Source organism: Oncorhynchus clarkii, chromosome 25, assembly GCF_045791955.1.
Source record: "Oncorhynchus clarkii lewisi isolate Uvic-CL-2024 chromosome 25, UVic_Ocla_1.0, whole genome shotgun sequence".
In the NCBI taxonomy this organism is placed as follows: domain Eukaryota; kingdom Metazoa; phylum Chordata; class Actinopteri; order Salmoniformes; family Salmonidae; genus Oncorhynchus; species Oncorhynchus clarkii.
Genome location: NC_092171.1, coordinates 24695970 through 24716472, shown reverse-complemented (window position 1 = coordinate 24716472; position 20503 = coordinate 24695970). Strand labels below are relative to the sequence as shown.

Below are 20503 nucleotides of genomic sequence, written 5' to 3'. Positions count from 1 at the left end.
CAAGAGAGCCATGAGAAAAATGTTTCAGTCATGGATAGGGCTGTGGCGATCATGAAATTGTACCAGCCAGTGAATGTCAAGCAACTACCTGCCGGTCTCACAGTAATTGATCGTTAATTAACATATCATTTAGCATCTCCTGGCTTCCAGACATGGCCTACAAGCCACTGATACAGGCCTATAGAACATCTACATTTTAAAGTCTAATAAATCTATGTAATATAGCCTACACCATCACAATATGTCCATGATTTATTTTAGACAGGTCTAAAGAAACATGAAGACAATTTAGTCTATTTCAGAAGAACAGAATATCATACTCTGAGTTGTCCTTATATTAGGTCCTGATCAAGATATGCCATATGGCTGTGGGCTACACTAGTTCATTTAACAGACAATTTGCTTTTAAATCCGTGGCATTATAGTATGAAGAACACAATTGAACATGTCCTTTCTATTTTATTCAGCTATGTTCTCCAAAACGATTTAAGTGTGCACATGTGGACATTCTGTGTTGAGCATTAATAAAGAAACAGGTACTCCTATATGCTTAATTTACAGTTATTTATGTAACTTTAGTTATGATACAAATGTTGGGCTATAAGTTTTGATTTTATAATACATTCTAAGGCTGCATGATGTGACTAATGATGATCTGAAAAAAAAAGTCACATGAAAGGCATGAGCTCTGCTTTTTGCACAGGCTGTACACACTTCAGTCTCATTCACAATTTGACAAGCACTTTATAAATGTCTTGAATTTCCCGGCTGCATCCCTTTTGTGTCGCCATAATGCCCCCTAAAAGAAATCTGCTGTGCCCATGGGCTGAATATAATTATAATTCCCTTCTCCTGGCTGCTCACGTGATCGGGTCCTTCTGACAGGCTACAAGTGAAGACAGACACTTCGGGGACTATGCGCGTGCTCATCCAATTCCGAGGCGCATAAGAAGATATTGGAAGAACTATCCACATGTACTTTTCTTCAACAGCCAACAAGATGTGTAGGACTAACAAACAGCAAAAGCACTAGCCTAGATCAATCTACTATCGCCCATAGTACAAAAGTTGACCCATCCTGTGCAAGAAATAAATATTCCAAAACATAGTCTGGGACAGTTGTGTGATGCGATGTATTAAGTTTGGGATCTAACCACTAGCATAAAAAAAAAAACAGTTCTAAGCAATGAGCCTGATGCAACAGATGAAAGTTCATCAACATTTTAAGCTTTTAAACATTTTAAACAATTAGGCCATTTCTTTACATTATAAGCTCAGTAATGCACACATGTTCCATTATCAAGTGACAGTAAATGTGATTACTGTTGTAATGCTTTTATTATAAAAGGTGCATTATGGTGAAAATTATCTTCCACAAACTTCAAATTCACACGCTGCTTATGTATGCCAGATAATCTGCTTTACAACGGGTGTAGAGCCTAATGTGCTTCATTTTAAGAAGTTATTTGTCCACTTTAGTTGTGATACAAACCTTATCAAAACATATAGGCCTATGGGCTAGGCTACATGTGGTGTGTGACTGATTTGAGAAATAAAAAAAGGTATGCTGTGTTTCTTGCCTCACGCTGGGCATCGTTCACAAGTGACGGGTGACAATATTAGCCCATCACACTATTCTTGATTTAACAATGGTTTTACATATACTAAATAATGTGAGATTTTATTTATTTATGTATAATGGACCATTATCCTGCACCTGTCTCAAAACAGGGGCAGCTGGAAAAAAAACATCTATGCACTTAAATAGCGAATGGAGGTCGCTTTTCACAGGGTTCATTTTCATGCCAGCCAGGTAGGCTCTACTCCTGTTGTATAGAGACACAATGTGCTTAATATTAGGAAAGTTGAGAAATATAGTAGTCCTAGCCTATAGAAAGCTGATGGGATCTTTTTAAGAGGCCATCACTGTTTTGTCACGCAACTGCATCGCCAATAGAAATGTTGCGCAACATGAGCTCTCATGAAGTGTTTGATTTGATTTTTCATTACATTGACATGGATGTCAGAGTGATTAGTGGGACAATAGTGCTGAGTACCAGGCAGTTAGCAAGTTTAGTAGGTTACTAATAACCAACAGTGTCAGAGCTTGGAAAAAGCCTAATTACTGTGACTAAACCATCACATGGATTTTGACCGTTGTCATGACTTATAACCGCCGGTGTGGTGGTAATACGGTCACCACACAGCCCTAGTTATGGAAATAAAAAGGTGTTGAAAACAAATTGGCTCCCCATTAAAAAAAATAAGATGGAGAACAAGCTATGAAGGAAAAAAACTGGGAGTTTTGATGCAGGGACACGCAACTAGCACAAAAATAATATTGCGAGTCAAAACGATATATAATATCCCGATATGTACCTGTAGCGACCCCCCCCAAATCACTGAATGCAGTTAATAAACCCTACAGGAAACCCCTACACTATAGTCTATAAAATGATGTGCGCCTCTATGAAGTCATTGTGAATCTTCAGACAGTCACAAATTTGATAGGCCTACGCACAATTCACTACACAAGCATCTCGGTCACAGACATGAAGTCTTAACAACTCAGAGAGACGCGAGGGAAAAATGCTATCTTCTCCGGTCCTAGAGCCTAGGTAATTTTCCAACTTGCTTATATCGGTTTTATTTGTTCTGATATCTTGTCAGCGACACTATGTAAAGGTGACACAGCACCTCTTATTTGGGGAGAATCCTGGCATAGTGACCATATCTTGGTTTTAAATGACCATCTGATTTGTGCAGTCTTTCACAGGATTCTTAGGCTAAATAGGAATTATTCCTGAAATTGAAACTTGGTAGATTTTTCAGGAAAATATGAATCCCCTTTGCACATTGAGGTTATGAACTTATTGTTCAATGTATCATTATAATTCAGTCAGTCAATTTATCATGATATGGATGTGTGTCCATATCACCCAACTAATACTGGAGATGGTGACAACGTTCATGTGGCATGTAGAGAAAATGTCACGACATGGTGTCACGGTGCGAGATGATACTGTGATACATTGTGTTCGATAGCCTGGGCGTGCAGAATAATGTATTCAGAGATATGGTGAAAGTCTGTCAGAAAAGGCTTTTGTGAAAAGATTGGATCCCGGCAAACTAGGAGTGATCTGTAGATAGTGACTGAAGAGTTCTGATAAAACTGAGCAACACTGTTCACATTTGTCACCACACAACATTGCATACAGTCTAAGATGTCGCAGGGTATAGGGTAAAACTATTTAAAGTTAATCACTTTTTGACCATACGCCTTTGATTTGAGCAAAACCCTCCTTACCCATTTGCTCATAGTAGAAGTGCATGAAATGTGACTTTTTGGACCAGAATGCCAAAACATTCAAGAGATTAAAGTACTCCGTTGACCCCTTTTGCACACCCCACCACACCTTGAGACATCCATGTCTTCATCTCTGGAAAAGATAAACGGTTGAGATTGACCCAATTTTAGAAAAGTTTACAAAAAAACAGGGCTGGCATACTATTTTATAATTTCTTGAAAACAAATTCAATCATTTATATAAATTAACCTTTAACGTCAATTATCTAAAACGTGTAAACTCCAATTATTTTCAAAATTGCATATGTTGTAGTGTAGGCCCTATTTGACATAATCTGAGGTTGTGTTGTGCCCACCATCGGTTGAGACAACATGCTCTTGAATACAGGGTGGGCGACATGTTTAGGCAGATAATTGTACTAAAATGGGAATAAAATAGTAATTTCAACTTTTAAAAAAATTGTAGCACAAAGATGGTTGGAGATCCAGACATGAGAGAATGTTGACTTGAATGGGAATATCTGTTTGAAATTATACTGTCAATCCTCCATAGGAAATCTATTGAAACCATAGAAATAGATAACAGAATAGACAACCATTTAAGCTGAAATTTGACAGTGGGTAGACCGATGGCCATCTTTGTGGTAATAATTGGAAGTTACAATTTCAAATGGTGTACCAGACACATTACAGTGGTCTGAAGGGATAGGTCCATTCTATGAATTATATTTCTATGATTGAAATGACACCCAACCTGTCTGTATTCAAGAGCATGATGGGTCTCAACCGATGGAGTGCACAACAAACCTCAGATGTAAAATAGGGTTTAAACTACAAAATACATGAATATGAAAAACTTCCATTTTTACTTGTTTATGGATAATTGAAGGTTAAATTATAATTTATTTCAAGAAATTAATAATAGTTAGACAACTCAGTTTGAAAGTATTTCAAATTATATCACACTCAGCCATGTAACTTTTCCAGTGATGAAAACATGGATGTCTCATGGGAAGGCAGTCTAGCGGTTAAGAGAGTTGGGCCAGTAACCAAAAGGTCACTGGTTCAAATCCCTGAGCCGACTAGGTGGAATATCTATGTGCCCTTGAGCAAGGCATTTAACCCCGATTGCTCCTGTAAGTAGCTCTGGATAAGAGCGTCTGCTAAATCACTAAAATATGAGTGTATGTATGCCAAATGGGTCACCTCCACCGCCTGACTGTTTTGGCTTTCAGGTTCACTTCTTCCATGGAAAACACGTATGGAAAGTTTGGCTTGAATCAAAAGAGATGCAGTCAAAGTGATTGAATTCAAATGGACTCACCCCACAGTAGGCCTGTAGATTTATAGCCTCTCATATAGATCTCCCTTCAAGGGAGGAAGGATGGATATATATATTTAAGAGTAAAGAGTATTCAACATATACAAACAGATGACTGGTAAGAATAAATCTGTTCCATCTCCCGACGACACTTCCTTTGCACAAACCTTAGTTCTAATGGTGCTGTTTTTTTAACCTGGGGTGAACAAGAGAATGTAGCTTATTTCTGTACTGCATTATAATTCTGAAGAGCAGCCAGCCAATAGCCTATTGATGAGTGTACTGTAATGGTGTATCATACACTAACACATGAAATATAGATCATTTACACCAAGGTTATAACGTCTCTCAGAAGTGGCTGTTGCTAATGCCCTGGAGTGCTTAACCTCTTGGATCTCTAGGGGCGCTATTTCATTTTTGGATAAAAAACGTTCCCGTTTTAAGCGCAATATTTTGTCACGAAAAGATGCTCGACTATGCATATTATTGACCGTTTTGGAAAGAAAACACTGAAGTTTCAGAATCTGCAAAGATATTGTCTGTAAGTGCCCCAGAACTCATTCTACAGGCGAAACCAAGATGATACGTCAACCAGGAAATGAGCAGAATCTCTGAAGCTCTGTTTTCCATTGTCTCCTTATATGGCTGTGATTGCGCAAGGAATGAGCCTACACTTTGTCGTTTCCCCAAGGTGTTTGCATTGTGACGTATTTGTAGGCATATCATTGGAAGATTGACCATAAGAGACTACATTTTCCAAGTGTCCGCCTGGTGTCCCTGCGTCGAAATTGGAGCGCAAAGCCAGGTGCAATTATTTTTCCATTTGAGAGCAAGGAGAAACCAGGCTTCCACAAAGGATATATCATCGAAGAGATATGTGGAAAAACACCTTGAGGATTGATTCTAAACCACGTTTGCCATGTTTCAGTCGATATTATGGAGTTAATTTGGAAAAAAGTTCACGTTTTGAGGGCTGAATTTTTTTATTTTTTTTTTTTTTTTTGGTAGCCAAATGTGATGTACAAAACGGAGCTATTTCTAATACACAAAGAATCTTTTTGGAAAAACTGAGCATCTGCTATCTAACTGAGAGTCTCCTCATTGAAAACATCAGAAGTTCTTCAAAGGTAAGTTATTTTATTTGAAGGCTTTACTTGTTTTTGTGATAGTTGCCTGCTAAATGCTAACGCTAATGCTAAATGCTACGCTAGCTAGCTACTGTTACACAAATGATTGTTTTCCTATGGTTGAAAAGCATATTTTGAAAATCTGAGATGACAGTGTTGTTAACAAAAGGCTAAGCTTGAGAGAGAGCATATTTATTTCATTTGCGATTTTCATGAATAGTTAACGTTGCGTTATGGTAATGAGCTTAGAAATTTAGAATAAATACAATAAATAGAATCCCGGATCCGGGTTTGGTCGTCGCAACAGGTTAAAATGGTCCAACTTTACCTGACCCTGCATGTATGTTACACAAAATAACACAGGGACCTTCAGGGGCAGCCTCCTTTTGGCTACAGACATGAGATACACAACACAGTACATCGTAGCGCAGTCAATGGCTATGAACTGACACACTTTTCTTCAGGAAAGAAACAGAGGGATATATATATATATATATATATATATATCCCATCTATCTATCTTGTAGAAGTCATGTGCATCCAGAAGGAACAGAGGCCATAGGCTAGATATTGATCCTGGTGATCTTATTGTCTGACACTCTAACCCTCCTCTGGGACAGGTCTGATATAAGACCCTGTTCAACAGAAACACACACACACACACACCAGGTAAAGTCCCTGGCTACTGTACATGGTTGAGCAGGCTCCTGATGCCACTAGCTGCAAGCAGAGAGCCCATGAGCCCAGCCCTTGAGCTCAGCCTTCAGCCCGGCTGCAGCTCGTGGATTAGAAGTGTAGCCGGGAGTATCCAGAAGGATTTTCCAAGCAGGCTCGCTCAGGCTTTCCCCAAAGATGCACTGTGTTATGGTCTGGGAGAATCAGTGTAGAAGACCCATGAGCTACCTGATACCTTACAGCCCAGGAGGATACGCTCAGAGCTAGAGCAAGACAGAGGACGAAAGGAGAGTAGTGTGTCCAACTTCTAAAGCCCTAGAGGTTCATAAGGGGAGTGGAATGGCCTTACCTACGGACCATCACTACCAGGATTCACCGAGTCGGGCCTGTTTCAGAGAGAGAGGAGAGGGGAGACTGAGAGCTCTGCCGTGGGGGTTATTGGATAACAAACGAGAGGCTCGCCCAGTCCTCCTCGGAGACTGATCGTTTGTATCCATTTATGTCATAATCCAAACAAAGCAAAACAATGGGTGTGCTCCACCCTGACGCAGCTTTATACAATTACCCAGCTGTGTTCAGAGTCAGGGCCCAGTCCTGTAATCACATTATAGCCAGTCTCCAGGATCAATGGAGCACAGAGAGAGGCCATCCAACCCCCAAGCCACCAAAGATGGATATGGGAGAGATCTGCCACACTCCCTGACAACCCATCATCCTAATGTATTGTCCCCCCCCCCCCGCCCATTATACTACCACTATGATTTATCAGAATGGGAAAAAAATGATTTAAAAACTTTGTGCTCACCCGCCTATAAAAAGTATCAGTGAAACCTCAGAAAAAATAATAATACATATAGGCCTAGCTATTTCCAATAGGCCCTAGGTATCCTGATGTTAACAGGCTAAGGAGTTGCTAGCGTAACATAATGTTTCCCTGACAGAAGGGAACAGCCGAGTGGGATGGCTAGTTTGGCTACCCAGGTAAACAGACTATTTTTTCCAGTGATTTCGCCATACTACACCTCACCCAAATAAGAGGGACAGTGAATAGGCTCACAGCTCTTAGTGAGGGACTAACCTACACTGGGGACCAGAGAGAGGTTGGAGTTTAGAAGCCATCTATGAAAGGGAGGGAAAACAGACCAGGGCTTCATATCATCCCGAAGTTGTTCCCTCTTCTACCCTCACTCACTCACTCCCAGGTCTGACAGGAGGTGAAAGCAATAGAACAGTTGTCTGATGTATAGACAAAGGGAGTAAATGAGGATAGAGTTAAAGGTGACAGGGTTTTGGAATGTAACGTAGCTTAGGGACCAAAATGATAAAAGCCATATTGATTCAGTTCATTGACCAGCAGGTGCTTGGTGTTCCTCCGACCATGTGGTCTGCAGACAGTTCCTGAGAGAGCCAGGCAGCGGCGTTGGGAATTGCCAGGGACCTCAAGATATACTTAGGTGCCCATACGATATGTGTTGCGCTTTGATACCGTGCTTTCATTGCAATTTGATAATTCAAACATATTGCTAAACATGCCCGCTGCAGAGGGACAGGAGCGACCCATGAGACTGTTGATCAGTCAGAAATAAAAGTGCTGAAAACAAGCTATGAAGGGCTTTTAGTGCAGGTACATCCAACTAGCGCTAAAACAATATTGCGATATTGTCAGACCAAAATATCAAAAATAATATCCCAAAATGTAACGGTAGCGATTTTTTCCCCATCACTACCAGGCAGCACTAGGAGGTAGAGCCAGGAAAGGCCTTTCTGCTGCATGTTTGAGATGCCAAACATTATTAATTAAAAAATAAAAAGCAAGGACACAGAAGGGTCCAAAAACAGGACAATTAGTTAACACGAGGGAGGGAGAGAATAGAACTGCGAGTACTAGATCTTAGGACATTTTGGAACCGCATTGCAATGTACGCTCAATTTAGGGTAGTAATCACAATCTGTAGTGTAGTGATCGGGGGGGGGGGGGTAAAACCCAGCAGGATCTGCATACGTAACAGGAAGCGCTGGGCAGGGCAGGGCTGCTACTTAGCCTAACTACTTCCTGTAAGATAGAGCAAAGCAGAGAGGGGCTAATCGCCTGGTCCGGTGAGGCCCTCTCTCTGCAGGGAGCTATGGTTGTGGAGGGTTCTGACCAATGGACAAGACTGCTTCACAGTCACGACTCAAATCTCTACGTGTTACCTCATTTGTGAGTCATGGCAACATGATAAGTGAGATGACAAAGCATTTATAGGAAACAGAGGGATTTGCAATACTTCCTGATTCTACAGAAGGGAGATTCTCTCTTTGTATGTAGTAAAGACCCTCATTCCAAACCAGAGAAAATTCTGGGAAGTATCCATTTAGAAAGTCCCTAAACAAGGAGAGCAGAGTTGAGGGGATGTTAAGAACAACATTTCACAGGAAGTCACACATCCTGCGTTAAACCGCATCCGTTTCCTCACAAACCCCCTAATATATTGTCAAACCTTGACCATCTTCATTGTTAAACACTGACAATCATCCTCTGGTCAATACCACCACCAGACAGGCCGGTCAGCGGGGACACCACCCAAAACCCCACCACGGCAACAGACCATTCAAACCTGCCGTTCTGATTGGAGTACTAGGAAAACCTCTCCACAACTTTTTAAAATTAAATGTCAGTTGCTTAGCGCCAATTGGTCTTTGTTTCGGGCCATTTTGAGTCTGTAAATCGAACCCACAAATGCTGATGCTCCAGATACTCAACTAGTCTAAAAGAAAGCTAGTTTTATTGCTTATTTTAAATCAGCACAAGTTTTCAGCTGTTCTAACATCAAATGATAACATTGGATTAGCTAACAACATGCCATTGGAACACAGGAGTGATGGTTGCTGATAAAATGTAGATATTCTATTTTTTTTTAAATGTAAAAGACTAAAATCAGCAGTTTCCAGCTACAATAGTCATGTGCAACATTAACAATGTCTACACTGTATTTCTAATCAATTTGATGTTTTTGAAAGGCAAAAAAAATAAAAAATAAATTTGAAGTAACAAGGACATTTCTAAGTGACCCCAAACTTTTGAACGCTAGTGTACATTTCTATAAAAACATGTGTCTATTTATAAAACAAAAACGAGGGCAACTACTAAAACAATACTGCACAAGGCTTCTAAATATACACCCCAAAAACTATTTCAAGGGACATGGATTCTCAATTAATAAAACCGCTATAGGAAAAGTTGTCAGGGCACAGGCTCCTCATACGATACAAATGTTCCAAAAAAGGGGGTAGGTCGAAAGTGAAAGAAACAGAGTGAGCGAAAGAGCTGAAGCATGCAGCAGGAGGTATTGGGATGACGGCATTGTAGCTTCCAGAGAACATGCCAAACCATGGAAATCATTTCCTGCTCCACAGAAGACTTTTATGGAATTCTAGCACCGTGTTTCACGTCACAAAGACCTCCCTCTACCCCCCCTCCCCAAGCCTACCCACCCCCCCTTCCTCTCAGCCAGCCCACCACCACTTCATCCCTTACAACAGATCTAGGATCAGCTTATCCTTGAATCCGAACCACAACCACTAGGATGGGAAAACAACAGCGTTTAAGGGCATCTGAACCTTACTCCCCTCTAAACCGCTGTCAGGATGAAGCTAAGCAGGGGCAACACAACACTGATTGGCTCTACTATTCAGTGTCAAAGCCCCTTATAACTTTCCCACTGGGAGTCAACACCCACCCAGGTTGGAGGGGCAACATTACTTTACTCAAACACACCTTTTACATAAGAGTTTTGACTTTCCTCCATGCGCTCCCCCTCCCTTAGGGTAGAGGTACTGTATACTAACAAAGTAGCTCCTCTACTCCCTAAAGTCAGATGTTTGGCTTTTCTCACAAACCCTTTTCTTGAAGCCCTGATACACAAAACAGGGACTTTTTCCAGGATGGTGCAACATTACAACAATGCATTCTTAGAAAAAAGATTGCACAGAACAAACAAGAGTGTTTGCATCCCCACTTTCACAGGAAGGGGCAGGCCATACCAGTATGTGTGTGTCTGTACAAAATGTGCCTCGCTCAATTTAATGACGTCCGTGTTAGCGCATCAGGATTCCAGGGATTGCATTAGCATTGAGTGCTGCCAACTGGCAGCCAGGCAGGCCTCCATTATATAGGCTAACAATAAGAGCACAAGGTCAGTGGCTGTCCTGTCCCTTCATGGACACTGTAAAGGCCTGTGTAAAAGGCCAGGACAAATCTTGGCACTCTTTAAAAATTGTGATATGGGTATTTTCTGGTACTCACGTCAAAGAATTCAACATTTTTAACCATCAGTTAGTGCTTCATGGTGCTCACTTCAACAAAACCCAAAGAAACCAAAGTGTTTGTTGGACAATGATCATGTTATTACCAAGTCATATGCAATGAAAGGGACTGGGCAATCACTACCAACGTACACTACCGGTCAAAAGTTTCAGAACACCTACTCATTCAAGGGCTTTTCTTGATTTTTTCTATTTTCTACATTGTAAAACTATGTGTGGTGTTTCAAAACTATGAAACACCACATATGGAATCATGTAGTAACCAAAAAGTGTTAAATTACAAGATATGAGATTCTTCAAAGTAGCCACCCTTTTCATGACAGCTTTGCACACTCTTGGCATTCTCTCAACCAGCTTCACCTGGAATTCTTTTCCAACAGTCTTGAAGGAGTTCCCACATATGCTGAGCAATTGTTGGCTTCTTTTCTGTCACTGCTGCTTTGCGGTCCGAATCATCCCAAACCATCTCAATTGGGTTGAGGTTGGGTGATTGTGGAGCCCAGATCATCTGATGCAGCACTTCATCACTTTCCTTCTTGGTCAAATAGCCCTTATACAGCCTGGAGGTGTTTTGGGTCATTGTCCTGTTGAAAAACAAATGATAGTCCCGCTAAGCAAAAACCAGATGGGATGGGTTTTTTTTTAATCGACCATGAAGACCTGATTCACTCAGTCTCCTCTGAACAGTTAATGTTGAGATGTGTGTTACTTGAACTCTGAAGCATTTAGTTGGGCTGCAATTTCTGAGGCTGGTAACTAATGAACTTAACCTCTGCAGCAGAGGTAACTCGGGGTCTTCCTTTCCTGTGATGGTCCTCATGAGCCAGTTTCATCATAGCGCTTGATGGTTTTTGTGACTACACTTGAGAAACTTTGAGTTCCTGAAATGTTCTATATTGACTGACCTTCATGTCTTAAAGTAATGATGGACTATCGTTTATCTTTGCGCTGTTATTGCCATAATATGGACTTGATCTTTTATCAAGTAGGTCTCTCTTCTGTATACCACCCCTACATTGTCACAACACAACTGATTGGCTCAAACGCATTAAGAAGGAAAGAAATTCCACAAATGAACTTTTAACAAGGCATACCTGTTAATTGAAATGCATTCCTGGTGACTACCTCATGAAGCTGGTTGAGAGAATGCCAAGGGTGTGCAAAGCTGTCATTGAGGGAAAGGGTGGCTACTTTGAAGAATCTCAAATCTAAAATTTGTTTACCCCTTTTTTGGTTACTACGTGATTCCATAGTTGATATGTCTTCCTTATTATTCTACAATGTAGAAAATAGTAAAAAAGAAAACCCCTGGAATGAGTAAGTGTGTCCAAACTTTTGACTGGTACGGTGTACTTTTTAAAAATCTAGGCACCGTTAATACTTCACTAGGATTTGTTAGGATGACAAAGGCTACTGAAATCCCTTGGATTAGATGAGGTGATGCCCGGCAATGGAAACTGCTCAGGAGGTGGCAAATGATCATGGTTTACTGTGTGAAATTGAGTAAGATGACGGCAATGGTAACTGTCAACACAGCAGCAAAATCTCATGTTTGAGTGTGAAATCAAGTTAGACCATTTTAACCATATTTGATGATGAACCCGAAGTTGATAGTGAGCCAAAGTCTCAGAATTTCAGACTTCCTACAATGGTTGATACAGTGTGACAATTGTTCCATCTTCATCCAATAAAGTCCACAGCTAATGTTGTTTAGTCAGATGTTGGTTTCCCCTTCGATTCCAACAGAAAAGATTTCAAAGGAAGCACTTTCGATAAGAACAAAGTAATAATGTCCAACTTTAGCAGACACAAACAAGTGAAGTAGTGAGTGAGGGGGCGATCAGAAGGGAGGGTTTTTAATCATGCAGCCTGAAACACCGTACTCCTCAGATCAGGGGGGAATGAAGACTAATCAATGGCAAAGTGCTTTCCTGGCATTTCACAGTTGAATCCATTATGCTGTACTGTAGTTACTAGCTCCCCATCTGAGCCTCTGATGTAAAGGGGTTAGTTACTGCTTATAGTAGGGGATGGAGAGGACTGGCGGACAGCAGACCGAAGACATACATTATGCATGTTAACGCATGCCCCAACCTACAACAAGAGAACTGTGCTGGTAAAGGGTTGTGTTTTGAATGTGGGCTGTAAACAGTAGCTGTGAAACCACTATGAGGAATCTTAGCTCAGTATGTGTGACAATGCAGCGCATGCCACGGACTGCACCCTTAGACATGAACAGAATCACAAGGGATTTTGTGAGAGAGACTGGGACAGGACACCCTGTGTGTCTGTGTGCCAGAAGTACATGGCATCTGCATGTGTATGTGTGTTAACAGACTACCTTCAAAAGGATGCCCTCTAAATTAACCTCCCTACACCAAGACAAACATCTGACTATCATTCAACCAATCACAGAATCCATACATGTGGCCAAAGCACTTGAATGCAGTTCAGTCTGTACTCAACTATTCAACGATGTCACCAGTGAGAGGTGGGTGGACCGGGAGGCATGAAAAGAGGTCACGTACAGCTGGGAGAAAGCACACATAAGAGGTGGTGCCTTTTCTCACAATACACCAGTGTCACACTAGTTTCATCATGTGAGGCTCCCATGATCCCACTCTATCCAGTGTAAGTTGTTGATTTACTCTAAATGTGGATAATACTTGATCACTACTTCATCTCATTACCACTACTGGTCATATGTACAGTATTTCAACAAGGTCAACAGAGTAGCCATGTGTCAAGTCTGCAGGGAGACTGGGTTAATGATTACAATGGAAAACAACCTGACTAGACCTATTTGAATGTTCCCATGCCATCTAAGGTGCACCCAAACACCAACATGTCAACTATTAGGGCCGTTTGAGGATAACCATAGCAGCTACAGGAACTTTTTAACTTGATTTATCAAGACAAGTCCCCGCGCTGGTCTCAAAGCAATCAAAGCGGTGCTGAAATGGCAATCTAGGTCACCACACGTTGGTAAGCTATTCCTTCACATTTATTACAAACGATTGGATAACTGGGAGTTTGATACATGCCTTCAACCTGTACATAGCCCATCTGTAAATAGCCCATCCAACTACCTCATCCCCATACTGTATTTATCTGTGCACCCCAGTATCTCTACTTGCACATTCATCTTCTGCACATCTATCACTCCAGTGTTTAATTGGTATATTGTAATTACGTCGCCACCACGGCCTATTTATTGCCTTACCTCATTTGCACTCACTGTATATAGACCTTTTATACTGTGTTTGTTTATTCCATGTGTAACTCTGTGTAGTGGTATGTGTCAAACTGCTTTACTTTATCTTGGCCAGGTCACAGATGTAAATGAGAACTTGTCCTCAACTAGCTTACCTGGTTAGATAAAAAAAAATACCGTTCACATATTGAGAAGGAGGAAAAAAGGTTGGTGGTATGGTAAAATTTGGGAAAAACATGTACAAAACCTTAAGGACACCTCTTTCCATGACAGACAGACTCGGCGAAAGATGTGATCCCTTATTGAGATCACTTGTTAAATCTACTTCAAAATCAGTGTAGATGAAGGGGAGGAAACAGTGTAAAGGTTTTGTAAGCCTTGAGACATGTACTGTGTATGTGCGCCATTCAGAGGGTGAATGGACAAGAAAAACATGGTGCATTGAACGGGGGGGTATGGTAGTAGGTGCCAGGCGCACCGGTTTGTGTCAAGAACAGCTACGCTGCTGGATTTTTCCACACGTAACAGTTTCCTGTACATATCAAGAATGGTCTACCACCCAAAGGACATTCAGACAACTTGACAACTTTAGGAAGCATTGGTGTCAACATGGGCCAGAATCCCTGTGGACTTCTTTCAACACCTTGTTGAATCCAAGGTGGGAGGGGGATGTAACTCAATATCAAGTAGGTGTTCCTAAATGTTTAGTATAATCAGTGTTTGTTTCAGTGTGGCAAGAACAACTGACAGTCACAGTCAGCTGAACCAAATTATTCTAAACCATGGACATCACACACACACCACTTGAATCCACTGGCAATAACTCACAAAACCAAAGGTAGCCAGGACCAAGCACAACATGATTCGTGGAATCAGAATAGTATCATAAATACAAACTATTGACCAATAACAAGAGCAGTAAATTATTTAAATATTACAAAAAGCTGGACAACCCCCTATAAAAGCACACACACACACACACACACTCATGATGTAACAGAAGGGAAGCATTCACAAGGGGAACTTACAGCTCCATACATCCACACATCTTCTAGTGATGTGCAGTTTGCGAACGATTCATCCTTTTTGAACAACTCTTTTTACTGACTCGAGAGTCAAGATTTGTTTTTCTGAGTGACAGCAGGATTAATACGCGCTCCTCCGGCTCAGCGGCTCCTTAGACTTGCTCCGACCAACAATTGTCCGCTATATATGCGGTCATCTCAAACCATTGGGGTGCTGCAGTTCGCAAACGATATTGTGCTCATCACCCTCACAGCAATCAAGCAATGCATTCCGCCAAGAGTCGTTGTTTACAATAAAGTCCGGTTTCAGCCACAACTAGACCTTTCAAATGCATCAAGAAATCATCTTATTTGTATGCCTAGCAATCAACACACGTACATGGTTTAAAGCACCTTTTTCCAAGTCTCATTCACAAATGACAGCTCCAACAAACCCCTTACGGTGAACGAGAGGCTTGTAAAATCATGACTCTAAAGTCCTCAGTTCCTCGTTCTCCGGTAGGGGGTCCTGCGTTCTCTGGGCAGAACTGACTCCAATGGATGAATGGAGTCAAACGATGTGTTCTTTTGATTGAAGGAGTCAAAAACATCCGAGTCAGTAAAGAGAGCCTCCCTGACGTTTCCCCACACGATGCAGCTGCAGTGCTGCATGGGAGCCTGGTGTAGATGCAGCACATACGACCACAGAGAACAAAGGCCACAATTATACTGAGCTTTAACAGAAGGAACAGGGAAATGTGCAGGCCAGGGGGAAAAAAATATGGTGCAATGGAGAAATGTTGGGTATTCGCACGCCTAAGACACTGTCGAGTCCCAAACTGCACTGCCATCATGATGTTTTTCACCATGAAACAACCCAGTGTTCCACATGCTGAAACAGAGTTCATTCCCACTCTGTTCAATCTCTCGCTCAGAAACTTGTAAAATGGCAGCATAATTCCATTGGATGTTGCTAATCATGTGATAGAATGTGAGAAGTTCCAGTATATCCATATCATAAAACATTACAGGCTAGATAGATTCTGAATTCCCACTTAAGCCAACAGAGTAGCCTGTATGTTTAGTTTACGTCGCTCACCGGTTACGAGGTGCTATTATCTGTTAATGGTGTTTAGATGAAGTCACATTCCAGTTGTCAGTTGAGTAACTGTTGCAAAGAAAATAAATGTACTGCCTCACAAATATGACGAGATAACTGACAGACAGAACCCAGCTGGAGATGGGAGTCAGAGGGGACAGGGGCCAAAGAACATTGCCTCGTGACCAACTATGGCCCTCTCCCTTGGTCAACCACATAAGGAAAACAAATATAGTAGAAATTGGTCATCTGAATAGAAGCACAAATCAACACAAAATACAAAATAAAACATTGACATAAATCAATATGCAAATGTTTCTATTCCAATACTTTGAATAAGATGGGGAATAAAAAAAAGGGACATAAGCACATTTCTTCCAGAAGAAGCTGGACATAAAGAGTGCAACACCATTGAACATCTCTTACCGAGTTTCTCCACGAGTTTGAGCATGACCCCACCGATGTGGATCTCGCCGGTGACCCTCAGAGACACGTCCCTATGGAGGTCTGTCACGTGCATCTTCAGTTCCCACGTTCCGTCCGCATAGCAGCCATCGGGCATCCGTATACCGTCCAGCGCCATCCTTACACAAATCACAACAATTAGGAAAAACTGCCCAAAAAATACTTCCATTCAACTGGTAAAAAAATATGCATCAAAATTGTGCTTGCCATACATTTGTGAAGTTTGTCATATGCAGACTGAAAGTGACTTGAGGAAGCACAGGACCCAGACCACCATAGCCCATCAAAGTGTTTTGATAAAATGTGATTGTCCATAACTTCAACAGTTTCTGTTTCTTGAATCATAACTCACATTTGACATGTTTTCTTATAGGCCATTTGAAGCATGCTTTGGATATGGCTCTAGCAAAGGCTTCATTAGCTCTTGAGAACCCAAAGTGGCTCACAGCCGGTCCTTGGTTCTCTGCTGATGGTATGGAGGATAGCTGGCTCCATGTGAACTACAATCCCGACGTTGTTTTAACGTTTAGAAACGTTATTAATCCGCGGTAGCGATACTGTTTTGGAAACCTTTGGAACTTAACTTTCAATTAGGCAACAAATAAATAAAAAATTTAAACACATACTGTGCGCAATTTAGCAGTCGCACCCGGCTGTTTTCACTCACTGCCTCAGATATGACATTCTCTCACCTTGCGCTCACATTTCCATTGGACCATTCCACATTTGCAGTCAGATGGCATGTTTGTCAAAATACAGGCGGTTGTAACTTTCCTGAACTGTGACAGTAAGTGTATCTGTTGTATATGAAAAATTATATACAAGTTAAGTTCCAAATGTTTCCAAAGCTGTATTGCATGCGAGGCATATTTGCGTTTAGACAGCGCATTTGGGCAGGCGTCGGGGCATTTGCCTCACAAGGCTAAAGGGACATCCAATGGCTCAATGTAATTGGAGTCATGAATAAGTCTTAAAGCGGCAATCAGCAATTGAAACAACGCGAAATCTCCGCCCCAGATTCGACAAAAAAAACTGGTTGGAGGGATGGAGTTGGAGAAATGTAACCACTCAAATTCAGACATAACTAGAGATGCAAGGACTGACAATCCATGATATCAACATAGTTTGAACAACGTTTTGATGCTATACAATGTGTTTACATTGTTTTACTTCAATATTTGGAAACAGTCAAACGTATATTTAAGATTCTGATTGGGTACGACAGTTGAACTAAGGTCACGAGGCATTACATTATCAATGGGTACATACCAAAAACAATTGATGTAACAACTGCAGATTGCCCCTTTAAGGCTACATGTGAAGGACGCAATTAATCGATAACCAAAAAAGAACAAAGGGTACCGGCCTAAATTATGGCAAACTGAACTTAGTAACAGAAAATACTCTCCCGTCTGTGTTCACCTGCTTTTTCTAACGGTAAAGACATCCTGACAAATATGAAGTTGATTACGTAAGCATCCCCACAAGAACTCATATGAGTGTACCCAATCTGGTCAGCCAGAGTAACTCACTTTATGTCCATACATGAACAAAACTAATACGTTTGAACGAGTAAAGGGGAGTTAGAATCATACGTTATTTACCAGATATAGCAGGCCTTATCTGCATTTGGCGCACAAAAAAATAAGTGTTTTCATATTCCCGAGCGGCAGAGTGCGTAAAAAGAACTACATTTATTGAGTTGAGGACGTAAATTAAATCGGTTGTGTCCACTCACCTTCTCAAATACACCAACCAAATCCAAAAAGCCACTTAAACTTCCGAGGTTTCGATAGTCAACCAGATTTTCTAAATAATGTAGACTATCTGGGTCTTTTCAAAGAGAATATCCCAAAAAACGCGTCCAATTGAAGTATCCCAAAGTGCCTCCTGGCTTCAGCTAATGGAGTCCAGCCGTCTCTCTTTCTCCCTCCCTCTTCCCACCAGATAACGTCACTCACTGCTCCAGCTCCAATCGACGTTTCCTTTCAAACGGTTCAGCAGTTCCTCTCTCCCAACATTACCCGCCCGGTCATTCCCCTGCTCCTTCCATACTTATATTATTTTTCATTGGAAGGGGACTTGTGTGACGCGGGAAATTACGTACAATGTCATTTTTTATAATCTCGCAGATCTTTTCTAACCCCTAGGTTTGAAGTTTCAATGATGTCCCCAACCACGCACTCTTATTTAGAAATACATTGGAAAAGTTAAAACTATGCTTTTGTATGTGGTGTTTTATTCCATGCTTTCATTCAAAACTGACCCATTGTGGAAAATCCAACAGTTTGGTAGGGGATAACAAGCGCATAGAACCGCTGCTGCATGCCTTTTATGGAAATAGTATAGCGTTTGCGGTGGCACATCCGGGGACCGTTATGGGGTCCCCGCCTAGGGAATTACACACAATTACTAATTTAGAACACACCTTCTAAAGCCCCCCCCCCCCCCCCCCAGTATATCAAATCCAGCGACTGAGCCCACTAGTCTTAAATACTTTGCAATATTATGCTCTCACTGGTAAAGATGTTACAACATGTCCAGTGTGCAGCCACAAATCTGATTTGGATATAGCTGCTGATCACTCCTTTTGATGAAACACACAAGGTTTAACATAACATGCATTGCACTTGTTTTCCTTAAATGGTGTCCTACCCTCTTATCAGACCCACACATCCTTTCTGTTCATTGTTTTTCTTGAGCTAAATAAAATAACAAGAGAATCTCTCTCCCCGTATTTTCATTTCTGGTACATCATTAAAATACCAACATCAGGAGTGGATTGTAGGTATACACTTTAACAGATCAACAGGCATGAGTTATGGCTGACTGAAGTGAAGAATAATCAAACCTCTTTGATGGATCCACAACCTCAGCCTTGAAAGAATACCCTGTTGAGCGTGCATGGGTAGTAGCTATTAGTCATTGTAAACTAAATAAAATACACATCAATGTGTGGAATTGTACAGATTTTTCTATCCACACACTGCCTCCACCACTCTAGAGAATTATATATTTAGCCAAACTACTCATTTGTTTGGCTTTGTTGATGTGCATTCAAAGCCATAGCAACACAAATGGCTCGTTTGGCAAAGATTGAGCTGCTGTCCATTTTTTTTCCATTGCATCTGCTCTTCTCTACAGCAGCACGCTCTCCTGCTCCAAGTGGTTGGCGGTAAGGCATGAATCATCAGGGTTTCTGTCTCTCCTCCAGTGTTCTGCTCTCACTAGTGTCAGCTCTCCAGCTCCAGCTAAGGAGTTTGGGCCTCAGACTATGGTCTGCATTGAAACAATGTATAACCTTTCTCTCTTGCTGCTCTGACCCCCTCGTCAGTCTGGCAGCCGACCCATTGCCTTATAAAGGCTGTTTTAATTGCCGGGTAAACATTTGAGTCAGATGCAGGGAGAGCATGAGAGTGGAGTTGGCAATGGTGTTGCAGAGGAGAGGAAAAAGACGGTACACTGAGGTGGAGTGGAGCTTCCCTGGTCTGATTTCGCTGTATAATGTCTGGCTTTCACACAACACTGGTGGTGTCACTAAAATAGTCTCAATCAATTCCAGACAGTTAATTACTGATGAGGAACTTGTACTGTGTCTTCTAATGAAGTTCACAACAGCATCTGTAATCGTGTGGATATGGCACTGTCCAATAGAAATGTGTTACTTTGTACAAATCAAATGACATATAGTCTACAATCAGTATTACGGCAAACCATCCTAGACATGGACATATAATCATACAGTTAGAAAGTATATTACAGCATTATAGAATGGTGTACACACAGTAGTTTACAATTCACTGCCAAGGTATTTGTGTGTGATTTAAATAGGAGTTAGTACTGCACAAGCTAAGAGAAGGGCAGCTCAAGTACATCACCCTATAAATCCTCTCTAATAGCTCAGACATGAGGACCACTGCAGGGCTGATCAGTAGTAACTAGTAACTGAGTAACTGTCTCATGCTAATTGCCTCATTGTTAATGGA

At 41.3% G+C, this 20503-nt stretch overlaps 1 protein-coding gene across 12 annotated transcripts in view; it reads right to left on the bottom strand.

Moving 5' to 3' along the window:
* LOC139384151 (fermitin family homolog 2-like) overlaps positions 1 to 18547 on the bottom strand; it is a 69044-nt gene extending 50497 nt beyond the window's left edge. For 6 of the 12 annotated variants that reach the window (XM_071128841.1, XM_071128844.1, XM_071128847.1 and 3 more), the window contains exons 1-2: positions 18256 to 18547; positions 16479 to 16636 (exon numbers count right to left, since the gene is read on the bottom strand). In XM_071128841.1, the coding sequence (XP_070984942.1) occupies positions 16479 to 16635 (157 nt within the window). In that variant the 5' untranslated portion in view covers position 16636; positions 18256 to 18547. Of the gene's footprint in view, positions 1 to 16478; positions 16637 to 16869 lie in introns of all 12 variants that reach the window. The other 6 variants (XM_071128839.1, XM_071128845.1, XM_071128837.1 and 3 more) reach the window with 2 other exon arrangements.
* Between the last annotated feature and the right edge of the window lie 1956 nt (positions 18548 to 20503).